General features: G+C 38.9%; 6 protein-coding genes across 7 annotated transcripts; 3 read left to right on the forward strand and 3 right to left on the reverse strand.

Annotated features, from left to right (window-relative positions):
- Positions 1-27: 27 nt before the first annotated feature.
- Positions 28-1,703, forward strand: Snap29 (Synaptosomal-associated protein 29kDa). Of its 2 annotated transcripts, none has more exons than XM_065477727.1 (6): positions 28-183; positions 291-558; positions 617-718; positions 777-942; positions 995-1,084; positions 1,141-1,703. In XM_065477727.1, the coding sequence occupies exons 2-6, from the start codon at positions 307-309 to the stop codon at positions 1,305-1,307; spliced, it is 777 nt and encodes a 258-aa protein (XP_065333799.1). In that variant the 5' UTR covers positions 28-183; positions 291-306; the 3' UTR covers positions 1,308-1,703. The 2 variants fall into 2 exon arrangements, with proteins under 2 accessions (XP_065333799.1, XP_065333800.1); XM_065477728.1 differs by having other exon boundaries at positions 69-187.
- Positions 1,704-1,737: 34 nt separating this feature from the next.
- sea (scheggia) lies at positions 1,738-5,388 on the reverse strand. The gene is made up of 6 exons (XM_065477722.1): positions 5,146-5,388; positions 3,761-3,977; positions 3,373-3,596; positions 2,840-3,060; positions 2,700-2,773; positions 1,738-2,415 (listed from the first exon to the last, which is right to left on the reverse strand). Exons 1-6 carry the CDS (start codon positions 5,255-5,257, stop codon positions 2,307-2,309), a joined length of 957 nt encoding a protein of 318 aa, XP_065333794.1. The 5' UTR covers positions 5,258-5,388; the 3' UTR covers positions 1,738-2,306.
- Positions 5,389-5,421: 33 nt separating this feature from the next.
- Positions 5,422-7,064, forward strand: Pex12 (peroxin 12). The gene is made up of 8 exons (XM_065477723.1): positions 5,422-5,564; positions 5,636-5,773; positions 5,827-5,935; positions 5,989-6,176; positions 6,229-6,407; positions 6,463-6,613; positions 6,668-6,753; positions 6,805-7,064. The coding sequence occupies exons 2-8, from the start codon at positions 5,654-5,656 to the stop codon at positions 6,923-6,925; spliced, it is 954 nt and encodes a 317-aa protein (XP_065333795.1). The 5' UTR covers positions 5,422-5,564; positions 5,636-5,653; the 3' UTR covers positions 6,926-7,064.
- Positions 7,065-7,323: 259 nt separating this feature from the next.
- Positions 7,324-15,900, reverse strand: LOC135935425 (uncharacterized). The gene is made up of 12 exons (XM_065477715.1): positions 15,792-15,900; positions 15,266-15,414; positions 13,295-13,406; positions 11,634-11,727; positions 11,450-11,504; positions 9,802-9,942; positions 9,587-9,749; positions 9,083-9,179; positions 8,844-9,027; positions 7,927-8,097; positions 7,708-7,868; positions 7,324-7,650 (listed from the first exon to the last, which is right to left on the reverse strand). Exons 2-12 carry the CDS (start codon positions 15,390-15,392, stop codon positions 7,594-7,596), a joined length of 1,362 nt encoding a protein of 453 aa, XP_065333787.1. The 5' UTR covers positions 15,393-15,414; positions 15,792-15,900; the 3' UTR covers positions 7,324-7,593.
- Positions 15,901-16,237: 337 nt separating this feature from the next.
- On the reverse strand, positions 16,238-17,437 carry LOC135935828 (mitochondrial import inner membrane translocase subunit Tim22). Its single transcript, XM_065478392.1, has 4 exons — positions 17,127-17,437; positions 16,876-17,063; positions 16,732-16,804; positions 16,238-16,673 (listed from the first exon to the last, which is right to left on the reverse strand). Exons 1-4 carry the CDS (start codon positions 17,329-17,331, stop codon positions 16,591-16,593), a joined length of 549 nt encoding a protein of 182 aa, XP_065334464.1. The 5' UTR covers positions 17,332-17,437; the 3' UTR covers positions 16,238-16,590.
- A 294-nt stretch (positions 17,438-17,731) lies between these two features.
- LOC135935432 (large ribosomal subunit protein P2-like) lies at positions 17,732-18,821 on the forward strand. The gene is made up of 3 exons (XM_065477729.1): positions 17,732-17,847; positions 18,124-18,296; positions 18,580-18,821. The coding sequence occupies exons 2-3, from the start codon at positions 18,125-18,127 to the stop codon at positions 18,744-18,746; spliced, it is 339 nt and encodes a 112-aa protein (XP_065333801.1). The 5' UTR covers positions 17,732-17,847; position 18,124; the 3' UTR covers positions 18,747-18,821.
- Positions 18,822-19,332: the final 511 nt, after the last annotated feature.

The following is a 19,332-nucleotide window of genomic DNA, read 5'->3' on the forward strand; positions in this document are numbered from 1 at the left end:
GTCCGTGACGGCGAATCGGTGAATCACGCGACAGCTAGTGTCAGTGTCGCGAAGTAGAGCTATTTTTTTCCGCAAGTGGTTCAGTTCAGTGTCCCAGTCTGAGTGTCGTCACCTCGTCACGTCTTGTCACGCACAATCAGTGTTTATCAGAATTCATATTTTGCAAGTAAAACCGCAAAAAACGTAGGTACATATGACCTTACTTCGTCTTGTCCTCGTCATTACTTATACGCACTATTCGTTCGCATTTTTCTGCGGTAAAAATAAATTGTTTTGATAAATGATTGCAGAGCTATATTTCTCACTATGGCCTATCAACCTTCGTCTTCTAAATTTTCGGACGTCGACGACGACGCATTTCTACGGCACTCGAAGAGCGGGTCATCTGGCTACATGTTCCAGTCTGACAGTCTGTCCAGGGAGCAACAAGACCTAGAGGACAGAAGGCTGCAGCTGCTGGAGAAGCGGAGGCAAATCGAGCAAAGGACAGTTGAGTCATCCAACAGATCCATCGGACTTCTCAGAGACTCGGAGCAGATCGGAGTTGCGACCGCAGAGGTTTGATTAATTATAAATACCATTTTAATATTTTGGTTTAATTTTCTCGAAACTTCAGGAGCTTGTGAGGCAGCGAGAGCAGCTGGAGAGAACTGAGTCAAGGCTGGACGAGATAAACAACACTCTACGCTTCAGTCAGAAACATATCAATGGAATAAAGGTATGTCAGTGGATGGGCGTTTTAAAAAAATGCACTTACGTAATAAAATGTTCCTTAGAGCGTTTTTGGGAGCTTGAAAAATTACATCAGTGGTAGAGGGGCCAATGCAAATAATGCGAATGCTTCCACGTCACAGCGCCCTGCGGAGGTGTCAAGAGAAACAACCGCCCTGGCAAGTCGGTTGCAGGAGATGAAGCCTGAGAGCCCCAATGATGACCATCCTGGTAAAATAGACCATGATAATTCGCTTCGTAGTGTGAGTTGAAATTTTTGCAGCCCTGCGGATCCGAGGTCTTACTGAAGAAAGAACTTCCTCAGGTTCTTCTGGCATTAGAGACGCCAATCGGGTGCTTGACGATAATTTAGGTAATTTATCAGCTTCTCTAACTTAAGAATTCTGCTCTCATTCATTTGCTTTCCAGACGAAATGTGTTCTGGACTCGCACGTCTCAAAGGTCTGGCCAGTGGTCTGAATGAAGAGATTGTCGGCCAGAACGAGATGCTGGACCGAATAACCACCAAGACCGAGAAGGCCGACACCACGATCGACCATCAAAACCGCGATATGAGACGCATCTTGAAGAAGTGAACGCTCTCTCACCTTGTCCATTCATTGTCGGCACCCACTTTGGTTTTTACATTGATTCTCGCTACTGAAACGTGCTATGGGAAATACTCTCGTGATTCGTGATAAAAAAAAATACTGATATTCATGGATACTTTACGTTAAGTTTATTCCAAGCTATTATATTTGCTGCGAAAGGAAATATTGTTGGTAATTTTTGAACACATGCAAGTGCGCCTCAATTATTTAGATTGTACACAACCTTTGCAATAATGTTATTCTCTCTTATCTCAACAATGCCAATGTGATAGGCTTGTATTATTTAGTTTTCATCAGAATGTCATCATCTCGGGTTTGAATTATTTTCTGGGACCATGACCGTGTTTCGTCTCATTAAAATAAAGTTTATATTTCATGAGACTTTTATTTCAAATTAATCAAAACAGAATGGAATGGTAGGAAGGAAAAAATAACAAAATAACCAATCGAACACAAAAGTATAACAATAGATATCACTACAGAATAGATTGTGGAATGAACATGGTGACAAAAAATGCAAAACATACAATTAAAGAAGTCTGAAGTAGAGAACAATTTACGCAGTGCATTCAAATATAATATATTTCTCTTCAACACTTAACATTCACTAAGCTAATCATTTCTGTCATAGTGCAAAAATTTCAAGTCTTATTATTTGTTGGCAAATTATTTAACATCTCAAATTGTTAACTATTTAGGATTTAGATAAGCAATTCGGTCGTAAAAATATATATATATGTTTCAAAACAAAAATGCATTTTTGCGGAATGATGATTAATTACTACTGCGCCGGCCAATCAGGTGCAAGTGTTGAATATGTGTCAGTGACCTAGGCCAGTCTAGAGCAAGTCTGCGGTTAGGGAATATAAAATTTCTGATGGGATTTAGTTTAGGCACTTGCAAAAGCCATAATTAGGGGACAAATACTGGTTCCAAAACCGCAGACGAGTAACTTCTAACGTTGGCTTGCGGTTATGATGCGCTTCACTTCCAGAACTTGTTGAACAGCTCCATGAACGAGTCATAGATCATGAAGGTGATTGCCACGTCGAGACACACTCGACTCAGCCTAGGCACCGTACCCTTGTAGAACCTGGACAAGGAAATAATTTATATCACAAATAATAATGTTTTATTCATTATGGATGATACAATTAACACTCTAGTTAAATGGCTGTTTGATAAATCTGTTTGCAAGTTAACTGACATCAAGTCCAATAAAGTTTGTTAAATTTTGAGTTGTGTGTGTGTGTGTTGTCACACACTGTTGTGCAAATATGTGATTAAATTATGAGGTTATTGAGTTAGATAAATATAAATTGAAAATATTGTTATAGCCAACATGAAATCTTTTGAGATTAAAGAGAAAATAATTACGCTTTCGGTCCTTCATGTCTCCAGATCTGTAGAGCGCAGTCGGCAGTGTTTTTATACTTGTGAGCATCAAGACCCTACAATTATTTCCAAATAGTTTTGAGTGCTGAGTAACCGATGACGAGAAAGTTCATTGCTCAAACCTGCATTCTGGTCTTGACGACGTCGATGGGAGTGTTTCCGAAGACAGAGGCTGCTCCGGCGACGGCACCAAACGCGCCCACCACCAGCTTTGGCACGTGGGCATTCGGGTCACCCTTGCGGTACCAGTCTTTGCACGTTTCCATCACATAGAACCGGATGGCTTGGTTGCTGCCCTGCTTCATGATGGTGGCTGACAGACCCTGATATGTACCCCTGATGCCTGAAATAAAATTTCACCATTCCTAATTTTTTTAAAAAAAACTTGAAACTTATATATATTTATTTTTTTTATTTCATAGAAAATCTGTCAGGATTCAGCTGATTTTTTTCTTGGGTAATTGCAGTCTTTTATTATTTGAGCTAGAATGAATGTTTTGAATGCGCAAGCAGAACTTTAACGCTAGCATTATTCATGGAATTTTCCCCGTTGAGTTTAGCAACAGAAACGCTTGCCCCATGTGGAAACAGCTTGATCTATTTATAACTACAAGTGATAGAAAAGCTATTTTTCAGAAATCCGGGTTTTCCGTACCTTGTTCTTTGATGATCAACGAAACGCCGTGGAAAAATCCTTTAAAGCGCGGGTTAGGCGAGCGCTGGTCGTTGATAAACTTGACTTTGACTGTCTCCATGGGCGTAACAGCGAAAATTGCTTCGCACACTCCGGCACCGAGACCACAAAGCAGGCGCCCACCTGGACTCAGGTTGCCTTTGGAATCGACGCTGCGCTTTTTGAACTCTTCAAAAGCACCAAATCTGTGGATTGCACAAATTTATCTACTGCTAAATAGAGCAATTTCTAAAATAATTAGGTCATTTGAAATAAAAAATACTTATGTAAAATGACTATGTTTGCTTCAATATTGTTTTCATTAACCAGCTGCATTTTTAGCTAGTTTAATTTGGTAAAATGTGAATACCTGACGGCTGATTTCGGAATTGAGCCGTAGAGAAGGACACTGAGGCCACGGTAGAGTCCGAAGAAGCCCCGCTGCTTGACCGTTTTCTTGACGCAGTCGACAATGCCATCGTACTGCTTGGTGCCACCTTTGCCGGATTTCTCGTCCAGCTGTAGCTGCGTCTTGACGTACTCGGTTGGGAATGTAATGCATATTTCAATGCCGCCAGTAATCCCTCCTAAGCGACGGGAAAAGACTTTTAATTTTAAACTGCCTTTGAAAACTAAAGCGTGGTCGCGGAGTTAAATGAAAGACATTGATGTCCAGCGAAAAAAATGTACCTCGGTCATTATTTTAAACTCCATATCCCAGGCATTGGATTCTTAATTAAGAGACATAAAATGCTACTGTGGCTTAAACTTTCTCTGGATGAGAGGGATGCAATTTATTCATAAATATTTACACACAAAAACGGTTAACTCATAAAATGAAACAACACTGAAGTTGAAAAGTATGGAGAAAACGATAACCTAGCATTGCCTCTGAACCGATAAAAAATAACAAGGTTGATGAAAAGATAAAAATACAAGAAATTTATCCATGTATCACAATACCATTAAAAGTTAAGCAACACCCGCGTTCTAAACTCCTTTAGCAATAATTTTTATGGGTCTGTTCACACTAGCTTTTCGTCGCCAGTCGCCACTTGGATGGAAGCGGACTGTCAAAGGTAGGCAACACGCACATCACCTGTGCGGAGCAAAATGCCTATCCTCGTCTGCAGGGGCTAATGAACTCAATGAATGCACGAGAAAATTTTTAATATATTTCTGTCCCACGTCCTTCAAGGCAAGTACAAAATTCTATGGAAGAGTGAGTTTGTCGTTATCACGATTATGAAGAACTCGGGATTCTAGAAAACCTCTTAGTTAGTTGAAGCCCAATGCGATCAGAGTTTAAACCGCCTTCATACAAACTCGTTCAGTGACATTCCCCAAGGCTGTAGAACAACTTGAGAAAACTTTCCACGGCTAAGATAACTGTAGAGAAAAAGTGAAATTAAAAAATCCCCTCCATTTATTTACGCTGAATTAAACATGGTTAAATTTCAATTCCACTTGGCGTTTTTTTTTTTATTTCACAAATCCAATAGGGAATGATGCTTAATTAAAAACTAACACACACCGGCAAATTCAAAATATGAAATACATATTCTGACGCACCAAACAGTCTCAAGAGAGCAAATAAGTGCCGAGAGAAACGTTGATTGTGCAAATGCCGGCGGAGGCAAAAACAACGCGACCTTGGCCCGCAACCCTAACGTCCTATTCGCACTTGGAAGCAAATAACGAAAAAAAAATAAATTAAAATAAAGGGCTGATGGAATCTGGAATCGGTGTTCGCACCTGCGATGATGCCCTTGACACCCTGGCCCCCTCCGGCGGCGGCGGCAGCACCATGCTCGGTCATCCATGGCCTGACGAACGGGTTCCTCCTCGCGGTGCCGGACGAGTTCATCTCGAGTTCTTGCAGTGTCCTTCTCTCGCTCAGTCAGCTCGTCATGCGATGCCAGAGATAAATCTTTGCCGAGTCCGCCGTCCCCTTGTGATGCAAGTCACTCCCCCTTCTCTCCAGCAGCTGGGTGCCGCACTGGACGGGTGGACTCTGCGCAGGGCAGCCAACTTGCCTTTGTTTACGTTTTCACTGGACCTGCTGCGCGACTCTTTAAAAAGGGAAAGGTGTCCTAAATTAATTTAATTCGCATGGTTTTGGCCCACTGCCGACCTCGCATGATGTGAAGCTTTGAGGGTTTTTGAAAGACAAGGTGATTTACTGCGGACAGGGAGAGTGGTTTAATTTTATACAAATTAATTTTTTTTTTCTTTGATTTTGCAGATTTTTTTGCGTGATTGAATGGCTGAGCGAGGAGCATTTTTGACGTCAACGACGGTCAGCCGTCCTTCCTTCTTCGAGGTGTTGGCCCAGGAAAATTTAGCCAGCACAATCCACCCTGCCTTAAAAAGGATAGCCAATGTAGGATTTTTTAATTTTAAATATCATACAGAAAGATCATGATTTTTTAACAGTTCCTAGCTGCATCGAATCCCAGAGTCTATGGCTGGATATTACAGTGGTTTGATGAAATTTACCTTGTCTTTAATTACTGTGTGCAAACCCACTACTTGAGAAATTACGGTGATTATAACAAAATTACAGGTTTTAGAAATGTTGAATTCAAATTGATATAGGTGCCTCATTTGCTGAGACGTTCTACGGCCTTAAAAGAGCGTCTCTAAACAAACCAAACGCAGCTTTCCTGACAACTAAACAGAAAAACCTGTCGCTTGTTGTGATAGTACTAATTGACTACGTGAAAAACAAGCTTGCTCTCTTGATCGAAGAATGGAAAAACTGCTCAAATTTGGAGCCTCCCAAGGTAGATTTTATTCTTTTATTCATTAAAATTTAAATTGCATCGTCCATTCCAGGCACTGTTTTTAAAATATTGGGCCAACATGCAAGTTCTGTGGCGCGCAGTGTTCCTTGCCAACCTGCTCAGCTACATGAATGGAGGAACCGACTATCACTCTCCTCTCATGAGGTTTGCAGGAGTCGGTTTGAAAAATGCGGAGGAAGAGACAGAGTTGAGGGACACTAGTAATTTAAGGCAATTGGTCCTTTTTAATTTTCCCCCATATTCTGAATTGATGCATTGATGACAGTATTTGGAGGAGAGCGATTGCCCTGATCGGGCCAGGCCTTGCCAGGTGTCTGGAAATTAGCGCATTCACCCTTCAGTTCCTGCAGTGGTGGCACGGCGATGATGGCCCCAGGACTAAGCTTGTCGCCCTCCCTGTGCCTTCTGCGCCACCGGTGAGCCACTCTCGCTTTCCCTGCAACGCATGTCACCCTTCTCTATTCTTTCAGTTGTTGCCTGGCGGCCAGGAATATTCAGGGCTGTGTCCGTTGTGCCTGAGACCATGGAACATTGAGACCGTTTTACCAGTTTCTGGGTATTGTTCTATAATTAAAGAAATTCCTAACTCTTCCTGTCTCTTCCACAGGTTTGTTTTCTGCTACAAGTGCATTTTCCAGCATTTGAAAGAAACACAGAGATGTCCTGTCACCAACTATCCAGCGACAACGGATGATTTGCTTCGAATTTACTCAATGAGGAACCATTGAAATTACAGTTGGGTTTACTTTGTATGATTATTTTTGTACATCAGGGTTTATTTTTATTAATTCCTTGGTTACTGGGCTCAAGCCAGTGAAACCATGATAAATAAAGCGCAGGAATAAGATTAAAAAGCACGCTTTTAAAATTTATGTCAATTTTCCCTATTTTTTTTAAAGAGACCAGTGCATTTTGCTTAAAATTCAACCTTTTTTGTTAATTTCTATCAAGTAGCGCAGATGGAAAGAATTCATATAAAACTTTTAATTAAAATAATAGGCTTTGTGTCTGCATCCTTATTTTATGACTTACAACAATTCCCTGGTTTTTGTTTGAGATGCATTTGAATTTATGGAATTTGATTATGTCTGACTAACGAATAGGCTCATGAAAGAAATTCCATTGATATTGTATATGCAATGTTAAATTTATTATATTTTCAAGAGGCGAGTTTAACTCAATATTTTTCAAATGGTATGTTAGACGATTCAGATCAAGATTTATACAGCTATTCTTTACAAATAAATGCCACAAATAAAAGCCGGAATGCATGAGAGACTCAATCGAAAAGATTGCACAAAGCGTAGACAATGCAAACTATGCACACTAAAAATTGCTGCAAATACAAGGAACACATTCGACACCATTGAATGATGAAAGAGTGGCAAGGCCGCAGTTACGACAGATCATAGTCTCCGATGCTCTGCTCAAGGTATTCCCTATAGAGTTGTTGCTGCAAAATAAAACTCGATGAAAAGGAGGCTAAACATTTCAATATCGGATTACTCACTCTCTTTGGAATGACAACTTCTTTTATGAAAGTGTTTGTGTCCAAAAGGGACTGTTTCAATTTCTTTGACAAAGTCGGTTTCCGGCCAGAGCACCACTTAGAGACACAGCCCAAGAAAAGAGAACTGGCAAAGAGAATCGCAATTGTGGTCAGCTTGCTGCCTGCTCCAGAGATGAAGATTTTAATATCATGTAATAGTGGCTACAATGGTTTCTATACCATCAGGGATCAATGACCAAAGCAATCTGGCTGGGGTGAGCCCGGTCAGAATATATTCGCTGATCTGTACACCTAGAGTGTCCATCAAACTTTTCACAGAGAAAAACTCGACCAGCAGGTGGAGGACCAACATGAGTGGCAGCAGAAAGGCGATTCCAGCAAACATAAGGCCTAGAGAGATATTTACGCGTTAGTTCACATGGTTTCCAATTGCCCTTGATCTGTTGACGCAGACAAAATAAAATATTCAAGTGTTTACTCATTTCGAATAAAGTGTGGCTATACAAATTAAATATTTAATTTATTAAAGCAATACAGATATAGCATATCGCTCAGAGTTGAAATCTCAAGCATTAACAAATTTAAAGGCCGTCTGAAAAATCAATTTATCGATTAATTCAGTTTTATTTCTCCAAACAAGTCATAACATAAATTAAAATCAGAAAAATAAATATCTAGAGATCTCAGCTGGCCAGAAAATTTTGGGTCACGTGGGCAGCCGCAAGCCGCCGTGAATCTGACTAAGCCGCGCCAGCCGCCAGGGAAAAGAGTCAAAAATTAAAAAGAGCATGAGCAAAAAATGTCTTGCGACCCTTCGAGCCACGTTAAAAATATTGTCAGCCGTTCCAGCAGCTAGCCGCCGGTGAAAATGGCCAGCCGCCGGGCAAAAAAATCAGCTAAGCCGCCACCGCCTTCAATCTTGCGGCTGATACCTCTTTAAATATCACATTCTCATTTAGGAGCAATGAAGGTTTTTAGTAGCATAAGCGATCAACTCATGATCCAAAAAATATTAGCAAAAAGTACTACTAATTCAACCACTCGCCACACTATAGCCTACTAAACTAAATTTAAATTGCAAAATTTGGGATGCTGGGAACTCGGACACAATTTTACCACGGAGATTTTTAATTTACCTCTTGTCGTCGCCTTGCGGTTACACTTGCAGGACTCCTCGTCCACGGCCAACTCTTCTCTTGCAAGCTTCATCACTTTTTCACAGTCTTTGCCAAGCGTGTTTAGCGCGTTTTGGATTGTCTGATTGATCGTCTTCTCAATTTCCCGGCAAGCATCGTCAATTTGATTGACACACCTGGTCGGCTGCAGAAAATTAATAATTTTTAAATGCTGGGAGACCTAAAACGCTTTAATTTACTTTGTTGCTGTCTGGGATGTAGATGGTCGGCATGTCAAAGCCCGTTTTGTTTAGGCCTGGCCGCTTGCACAGCTCTTGAACAATCTGCATCATCACCCTGCAAATCGTTATTTTCTGTAAAATCAATGCAGCTCTTAACTTTGAAAATTTAATAAAGACTACAATAACGCGACAAGCTACAAAATCTAAGCCAGTTCTGGGCCCAAAATCATAAGATGAAGCCTACGAATTAAAACGATCAGTACAACAATTTGTTTTATTTTTTCAATTCTTTTTTTAAATTATGAAAATAATTTAGAATATTGTAAATATTAATTTTAGCAAGGAGAATAAAAGAAGTGTGATAAAAAGTGTGATCACAATTTGTGATGATGTAAATTAGCTGTCGATATACTTTAAATTAAACCTAAATTATTATTGAACTGATTTTTTGGGGCAAAAGCTCTGAGGTATAGAAAATTTGCGGATTTTGTGATCTGATGTACATCCAAAGTAAACTATTACTTTTGCCTGTCAGCCTCTGTGCCCGCGTCGTCGGCCTTGGAGAGATAAAAGCGCATCTTTTCTGCGTGCTGCGCGTTGAGCTTCTCAACCAGAGAAACGGTTCGGTTGCACAGCGCCTGGCCGATCGGGTCAAAGAAGACAAATACCAAGTCGGACATAGTTCCTGTAATTGTCAAGAGTAAAATATTCGCAGTTTTATTGAGATTGAAAGCTACCAAGCCACAAGATGGATTGATTGACGTCAAAGTGGTACTGAAGATCGCCGTCTACCAGTCCAGGCGTGTCCACGAAAGTGACCAGAGAAAATTTCTTCTGCTTTGACGTGGATATTTCAGTAGTCAGGAAATCGACCACACCTGTGAAAAGCATTTTATTTTGCAGCTCTTTTCTGGCGTTTTATTTTATTTATTTAAGGAATAAACTGATTACTGATGCTGACCGAATATCTTTCTCAGGCGTTTTAATTAAAAAAAGAGAGTTCTCGAAATATATATCATAAAAACATAACTATCTAAATTTAACTAAGCGCAGCTTTCACGTTAATTGGAAAAATATTCATGATTTTAAACATATAGTTAAGGACACCGTTAAGTCACTCCCTCGCTGTACTTTATCGAACAAAATTATTGCGTTGTTAGATTTAAATAAAACACCAAGAACTTTTTCCTATGACCTACGCGAAGGAAGTGGTTTAAGAAATACAAAAGAGGTACCTAAGGGGGAATTTATTTCGCCAAAACCGCATAACACATGCTTCACATTTGCGTATAACGCAATAATCTATTCTACCATTAAAATGGAATGCAATAGAATTGACATAAAATTCCTTAAAATCGTATTTTATAAGTCTACCGATGAAATTTATCTGTGCTAACCAAAACTAAGACAAACACCTTTGGTTATTACATTTTATATGTTAATATTATTATAAAAAAATAAAGTAAAAATGGCAAGCCTATTAATAAATCTTCTATTGAACTAACAAACAAACCGAAAGTAGCGCAGAATTAAAATCAATTAAATATGATAATACTAATAAATTCGTATACAGCTTAAAATTTAATTTCTAACAAACCTACGTGTTCTGACATGCAATTTTTTAAATTCTCCATTAACAGTGTGAAATAAGAACAATCACCCAGAGAGAGAGAGAGAGAGAGAGAGAGAAAAGTAAAAGAAACCAAAATGACAGTGGTAAATACAATAACCTGCAATGAACAGTAAACCGAAGAAACGACAGACACAAAATTGAAACAGTGTAATATAAAAAGCAGTGCGTTTGTGTGTGTGGGCTAGAGTGAGGTAAGGGTGCGTGTCAGTGTTGCCCTTCACAAGGCAGCTAGCAATTAAATGAAAGCTAAGCGCCCAGGGAGGAGCCGAACTTGACGCACTGTGTGCCACCTGCACCACCGAGATTCCCGGACACCGCGTGCTTGTGGAAGGACAGCGAGTGAGCGACTGGTGCTGAGCAAGCCATCCCGCCAGCTTTTATACAAATCCAAGAGGCAAGCAGGAAACGCGCCGAGCGCGGCACAGGAAAACCATGAAACTCCCCTCAGCCACTTCCGAGTGGTCACTGTGCGAGACCCAAAACAACAATCAAACCACAAGAGATTGTGTGCTTGAGAGCGATAACCGCCTAAGACTTGTGATAGTGGTTCAGAAAACCGACTTGGCTGGCCACCCGGGGGGCGTATTTTCTTGGCCCGCGCCTGATAAAGCGTCTCGCTTGCTGCGGAGGAAAATTAAAGCGAGATTGATTTGAAAATCATGCAGCCACTCGATCCCATAATACCATGCGGTGGATAGCATATTTTCAAGAATTAATAACTTGTAAGGATGAAACAAATAATCATTGCTTACCTGGAATCTTGCTCAATGGTTTCAGGTGAGGATACAAGTGCATAGTAGCATTGCCCTGAAATCAAAAGCATATATACAATTTTTGGAGATACTATAGTTTCAATCAATATACGTGCGAATATCCAAATTTTTACACTAGTACGTCGTAAGGAACATCAAACAAAAGAAAAATTGTGTAACGTACCATCAGAGTTTCACGCTTTTTTCCACTTGTGACGATTATAAAGCCCTGAGTCTCTATTGCCACTCCGGTTCTTTGGACATGCTCTTCGATATACCTGAATTAAATAAAGAATTTTGTATTTGATAAATCACCCTCTGCAAGCTTTGTAAAAATTTAGCGTTTTTGAAGTTCAACATTGAAAAGGAATATACTAAAATTAAGAGTTTAGAAGGAGGTATCAGGAGCAATAAAACATTGTAATTCCACCAAAAGTAAACCGTTTAAGAGATCGGTTAAACTCAAATACTATTTAGTTTTGCGGGAAAAATTTAAATCCAACTTGTATTATTCTGTTGGAAATAGAAAAACTCTTCCGCCTTTATAACAGGTGGGAAACAATTTTTCATAGCTCAATCAATTCAAATGTCTTGTTTGAGCTTATATCGCGGCATCACCTAAGGCGCTTTGAGCATATTTTAAATTTTCACGAATGACATCACAGTTTGTGAGCTACGGCGACACATGGTGGCACAAACACATTTTGTGCCAAACACAAGCTACAGGAAGTGGTGCTCGATAAAAACCATAGGGTGTTGCTCAGCACCACTGAAACTTTATCAAACGCACAAAAAATACACGCGCTTGTGTTGCTTACCAGCTTTTAATTAGCTGGAAAGTTAATACAAAGCCAATTAATTCAATTTTTGAGTCACAACACATAATTATTATACTATTTCTGTCCTGAACGCAGAGTTACCAGCGACAAAGGGGATAATAAATTGAATGCAGAACTGTAAAAATGTCTGCCAAAATATCAACTCATGTATTTTAGCTGATTTGAATGGGATTTAAAGTGGATCGATTCAAGGCGACAGTCGAAATTTATTTGAATTGTTGGATGCATTAAGCAGTTGGTCGAGAAAAAATTTGTTCTAGAATTGGCTGAAATAAAAAAAAGAACCTCGCTAAAGTAAAATTTAAATTTTGCCAATTTTCTCCTAAATTTACAGCGCTTGAGACCACTTTTTCTTGGTAGATTTCGATTCCTCTCGTCGATATCTGTCCAACAGCGTTTTAAACTTTTTATGAAAACTCCTTGTTGTGAAACAAAATAGTATTTCAAATAAGGAGACAGTCCTCACCATTTGAAAAGCATGCTAACTTTGCTATCACTTCCCTCAAAAATGTACACTGCTACTTAGGTCAATTTTGGCTTCAACTGAATCCTAAGGGATGAGTTCATGCATTTGCAACAAGCATTTTACAGAATCAACCCTCTTTAATCAGGTAAAGGTATATGAAAGAAATTTTTCTACATTAATTTTAAATTCGATCAAATCATTTTATAATCTGGCTAATTATGTAGGACATTTTCTGGTTTTACCAAAAGAAATAAATTAATGGTGACAAATATTACTTCAAAGATCGATAAAAATTATGTAAAAAATTGTCTTTTTGAATTATTTTAATTTTCCAGTTAAAGAAAACATAATGTAGCTCAAACTACATGAAGTACAACCAGGAAAATATAGTATAAAATAAAGTTCAGAGCTATAAGCAGTTCTCCTTATCGCCTCAAGCGTAATCAGCCTCACAAGGAGAAAAGCCGCAAAAAAACCCACCAATGCTGCACAGTGCACACGGTCCCAAGAGTAAAAATCAAAATTATTATTAAATATTACCAATTTATGAAAGACGACTTGCCAGCCGAATGATTTCCAATGAGCATCACAGTGACCTTTTTCCTCGGCGCCAGCAGCTTGAGTCCGAGCGGCTGGGCCAGCTTGATCAGCCCTGAAACAAAATAGAGTAATCTGCGTGAGATGCGATAGCATCTCTCCCCAGCCGACTAAAGAATAACACACACGCGATTCCGCCCTCTTGGCGCAACACATGTCCCGCAGCGGGAGACCAGAAGTGGCTGTTGCATCGGGCAAAAAAGGGTTAAGAGCAGCGGAGGCGGCAGACGATGACACGTGTGGGGCGCTCGCTCTCATGCAAAACTCGCTTCTTGCAAATTCACATATTCCACCAGTTAATTAAATCGTAATTGGATTGGAACAAAGTTTAAAAAATTAAAAGAGCATAGTTTAATCTTGTGTACCGTTTTTGAGTCTTGAACACATTAATTTTTTTTTAAACTAACTAAAAAATAGGAAACAGTTTTGAGAGTTTGGATGCTATAATATCACTTTTGCCCCGAGTATACCTTTTCCCGAAAATTATTTCCCGGATTCGGCCCAGTCCCAAGAAAATTTTATATTTTTTTCGGGAGAATCTGAAAGGTGAAAACAACTTCCCGGGAAATCTCGGATCGCTTGTCAGTCCATGCAAATGTCTCAAAAAAATTTTAATTTGGAGTAAACCGTGTCAAATTTCAAATTAAATTAATCAGCTTTTTGTTTCCCTTCCCTGGTGCATGTTATCATATTTTACCATTGGAACAGTTCCAGGCGATATTGGACATTATTTGGAGGTCAGTCGATTGGACCTTGGACGTAATTTTTGGCGTTGAAATTTTAAAGTGACACTAATATCTGCCTTAATGCAGGACTTCTTTTTACTAATTTCAATGGTGAAATTCCAGCTTGTGAGGAGCGTTCCCTATTTCTTCGTTATCTCACATATCCCCGAAAACGAGTTTGTGAATGAAAGGTGGACTGTAACTATTGACCGCGTCCCCCATTCCCGAACTTCAAACGTGGAATTTCTCCCCATCTATTAACAAGTACTTTAAGCAAATTTGTTGTTTATTGTTCATGACTCATAACATTTCGTACAATTAAATCAATAATTAATTTACATGAACAAAGGCAAAAAATGACAAGCAGGATCTGCACAAACGCGCGAAACAAAAAATTGATTCGACGTTGTCACGTGCCGTCATCAAATCAGCGTCAACTAAATTTTGAGGTCGAATTTGCCTGGAACAGCTCGTCGGGATTCTTGTCCCGAAAAAATATCCGACTCTGACCCGATTCTCATGATATAACCGCTCAACCATCTGCTCGGGATCCGAGTTTTCCCAGGTTTTCCCGGCCCGATAGACGCTCTAATGCTAATCAAGCATTCTCCTTGCTGTGAAATAACGATTTATTTCCCAATTTATTTTCTCGAAATTCACACACCGTTGGATAGATTGCGACGACAGGGATCAAAATCAAGCATAAATAATTTTATATAACTTCTGCTCCTCAGTCCTGATTTCATAGAGATCAACTGTAGCTAAATATCACAAACAATAAACTCATTGAACTACTTGCAACAGTGCAAAATGTTCTTAATTGTTGTACTATATTATAAACTATAAACCCATTCCTTTAATTGGAAAGCGTCGGAAAAAAGCGTTTCTCCGTTTCTCACAGCGATAGCAGCTGGACCATGAGATCAGCATTCCATAAAATGTGTGTTATCTTCATATAACGGAGCTGTTAACAAAACTATTTACATCCGTTTTTAGACGCCCACTTCCTTATTGTGATCAAATAAGAAATATTGGCAGCTTTGAGTCATACTGTGCAGACCTTATATTTTACCATTGCACTGTAAATGAAACGAATTTAAATTTTTAACAAAAACAATGAGAGGGATGTCTGAAATTGAAATAAAGCCTAACAATTTGATTATTGAATCCGGTCAAATTCCGTTTATACCTCTCTCTGGGTCGGTGTACATGGTGTGGCATTCTTTCAGGATCCTTTCGTTGACACTCAGGGTGGCCTGTTCAGCCGAATTCACTGCCTGACGAGCTCTCACCCCGCTTTGGTTTAATTTTGACATGTCTGGACGAAGCTTGTTAATCCTATATTGGAAATTACAAATCATAAACAATAAATATTTATCTTGTAAATTTAAACAGTCGATCAAATGATCCGAGATAAAATATACGCAAAAATTTGTATGAATACATATATATTATACATAATTATGGGGAACGATAGCACGTCATGAATAACAAAACAAAAACAAATTTTTTGAAAAGCACTACTTGTTGCATATGGCACTTTCGAGATTAACTTCACAAACTCATCCGACGCGCCAAAAAAAAATTGTTGTCGTTAATTAAAAAGGGGAGACAAACAAGAAAGGCAAAAATTTTCATTCGTCATTTCTGTTGATGTTGATTGGGAATCACGCTAGCGTGAATGTGAATGAGGTCATTCCTTAATTTAATTATACCTTAAATGTGCGACAATTCTGCCAAAAATATAGGGGTGTAACGAACGCACAACAAACCACCGGCTGAGCGTGAGCGGCTGATTTCTTTCCAAAACAATACACCGCTCCACCTTGCGGTTATTTTTGAATGAATTTCCTCTCGTAGCTTTACCAGGCTCTCTTCAGCGGCCGCGAAAGCCCTCACAAGTTCAAAAATATAATAACTTGTATCTAATTTCCCACTTCATGTGTGCCGTGCGCCGCTGATGATTATTGGAAATTATTATTGCGATCCAACTTTGTACCAAGTTTTATATTTAGTTAGAATTTATATTCATAAATTATTAATAAAAATCGCGATTTATTTTATTACGACTAAAAGAGACAAACGAAAATTTAGAATCTAGAGCATCTTTTATATCTTGGTTTGACAATAACATTCTAAAATATTTGAAAAATGCGATCACTCAAGGTTGTTTTCATGTTGGTTTTAATTATATTCAAAATAACATTCTACTTGAAACAAGAAACAATATAAATTTTCAATCTATAACGTAGCTTAATTTATTTGTTTCCTGCTAAAAAATATTAAAAAAATTTGTAACCATGGCCTAGCATTCCTCATGAGTGCTATACAAATTTTACGCTGCAGTGTGAAGCAAAAATACATTTAAGCAATAGTCATTACAAATCAAATCGGTTTTACGAGCCTCCATTTGAAATAATTGAATTCGTAATTCCACTATGGTATTTTATGATGAAAGCACAATATAACAATCAGTCTGCATTCTATATAGTAAGATTCTCATTAATCGCGCTTTCAGTGTCCTCTCATGTAGTAATCCATCGCTGTTGTAAAAGTGGCAAATCCCACCGCACTAAAAATTCCAGCCTTCAATCCAGCTGCAAAAATTGAAATAAAATCAAGTTGATTTAGCGTTACATTTTAATAAAAACACACCTCTATAACCTATCAACCCTCCTGTTATGAGGCCCGCGTAGGTTCCGTTTTTCCAGTCACTTTTGCCTCGATACTAAAATATAAAACAGAAAAAGACAGTTAATTATTAAGTTTACAGAATAATTCACCACACTACTATTGTACCGTTTCTATCGTGCATTCCACCGCTGTAAACACGAGTCCGATCATGGCGAAACTTTTGGCGTAGCTGTGAGTAGACTTCCTCAGGTCCCTGAAGACCTCTCGTGCTGTCTGCTGCTTCGCATCTTGTCCTGTGATGGTGGGGTTCACGCTCGCTGAGAAGAGACCGAGCGCACCACCCAAACCGTAACCTACGGGCCAAAAATCATTGGTAAGAATTTTTCGTGAAGTACGATAAAATAATATAATTTAACCCATAACGCAGCTCAAGCCAGCCTTGAAGGGACAGCTCTCGGAGAACCCCTCAATCATTTTTTGCTCGAAAGTTTTAATAGTGACCGGGCCCATGTTACGAGGCACGATGATGTTCTCCCGGTACCTGGACAGATCACCCATCATGTACTTAGCCACCTGATCGTACTCGTCGCTGGTGAACAATGTGGACTTAGACTCGGTCATGTTTTCCTGTTGTTCGTTTCAAAATTCGTGTTAAAATCGGGTTCAAAATAGAGATTTTCGGCCTATTTTATGCGCCGATCCACACATGTCATGTTTACATCCACGAATCAGTGCTGCCAATGTAACTAACCATAATTACTAAAACCTGCTAAAACCACATTGCGAACCAAATACACCAACCAAACCGTATTGTGCTTTTAGTTTTTATTTATTTAAACGTGGCTTTTAAATTGATTTAAATTCTTAACTGATTCAGAAATATCACAAATAAAAACAAAATTCTATATCTATCGGCACATTTATTTGATGAATTTAGATAATAACTAACAACTAACTATAACAAAAAAGAGCACTATTATTTTGAATTGGCCGCCACAGAAATGAAGCCTTGCTGTTGCGCATGAGAACCCCGTTGATCCACATGTTTCCTCTCCTCCTTCCATTCGTAACGAAGCTTTTCTCAATCAAGCTTGATTTGTTTCGCGTGGCTCACGTTTCGTGTCTCTAAAGACTTAAGTATGTATTTGTTCGATTTTTTTTTAGCTTTATTTGAGTTTTGCATGTCCCGTTTTAACTGTCTTTTGCATTTGAGAAATTATATTCACGAAAAAAGGACAAATTTCGGCGTAATCCAGTCGATTAAAGTTAAAATTATACACACCGCATGGCGAGCATGGCCTACGACCATCTTGCCGGCGTCTGTTTTTAAGTTGTGATATTTTTGTGCCATCCGATGAATTCATATTCATTCTCAATTATAATCTAGTTTAATCCCGCGTGATTTGTTTTCAGAATGCGTTACGTGGCTGCGTACCTCTTGGCTGCCCTTGGAGGCAAGGAAAACCCATCTGCCGCAGACATTGAGAAGATCTTCAGCTCTGTGGGCATCGAAGTTGACAAGGAGAAGTTGACTAAGGTCATCAGTGAGCTGAAGGGAAAGAACCTGGAGGAGATCATTGCTCAGGGTAAATTATTATTTCAGCTTATAGCCATATTTTATTTAAAATTTTTTTAATTCATGTACCACGTGTCGTGTGCTGATAGTGATTCAGCTTAAGAATTTCCACTCGTAAATGAATTTCTGTGATGAGTTAACTACCATACACCATCTTTCGGCTGATATGCTGTGCTGAGTGTTTCAATTCTGAAGAAATTCAGTTTTCCTTATAAAATAATATTGATCTACCATATTATTAATCATACTTCTAGAGACAACATGTGAGCTAACATTCTATCTTTGTTTTACAGGCCAGGAGAAGCTTTCCTCCATGCCTGCCGGAGGTGGCGGCGGTGCCGTTGCAGCCCCTGCTGGAGCTGCCCCTGCTGCTGCAGAAAAGAAGGAGGAAAAGAAGGAAGAGAAGAAAGCTGAATCCGAGGAATCTGATGATGACATGGGCTTCGGTCTCTTTGATTAAACATGCAGTTTCATTCCACCATCTGCAAATAATCCTCACCATCTTTTTTTAAATAAAAGACCAGAAAATATACAATTATCGTTTTTGTCATGGAATTGCTATTGACCTATCATCATAATATTTTTATTGAGCAAGAATTTCGCAAGTTCTATGTTGAAAAATTATATTAAATAGGTAGTTGCTAGGATGGAAGAACAAACTTTATTTCACTAGAAATTTACAAACTTGGCAACTGAGTAATCTGTTTTTTTTAACTAAGAGTGAAGCAAAACAAGTTTGAAATGAACAAAGATAAAATGTTGACATTATCTGCAACGCACAACGCAGTCACTGCCTTTCTGCTAAATTGCTTCGTTTGTATAATGTGGGAGTAGGGTATGTAGAGTGATTCATAGAGGGTGTGCGCGCCTTCAAAGTTGCTCATGTGGCACTAGCGCACTTTTTTCTTTGCAGTACAAATTCGTAAATTAATCCCCTTTCCATTGAGCTAATTGAACCGAAATGCTTTCAAATGAAATTTACTACTTCTAGTTTTTAGAGATATTTGTGCGTAAAATTAAACTGAATTACTTTTGGATATTTCTCG

Source organism: Cloeon dipterum, chromosome 2 (assembly GCF_949628265.1).
Source record: "Cloeon dipterum chromosome 2, ieCloDipt1.1, whole genome shotgun sequence".
NCBI classification, from domain to species: Eukaryota; Metazoa; Arthropoda; class Insecta; order Ephemeroptera; family Baetidae; genus Cloeon; species Cloeon dipterum.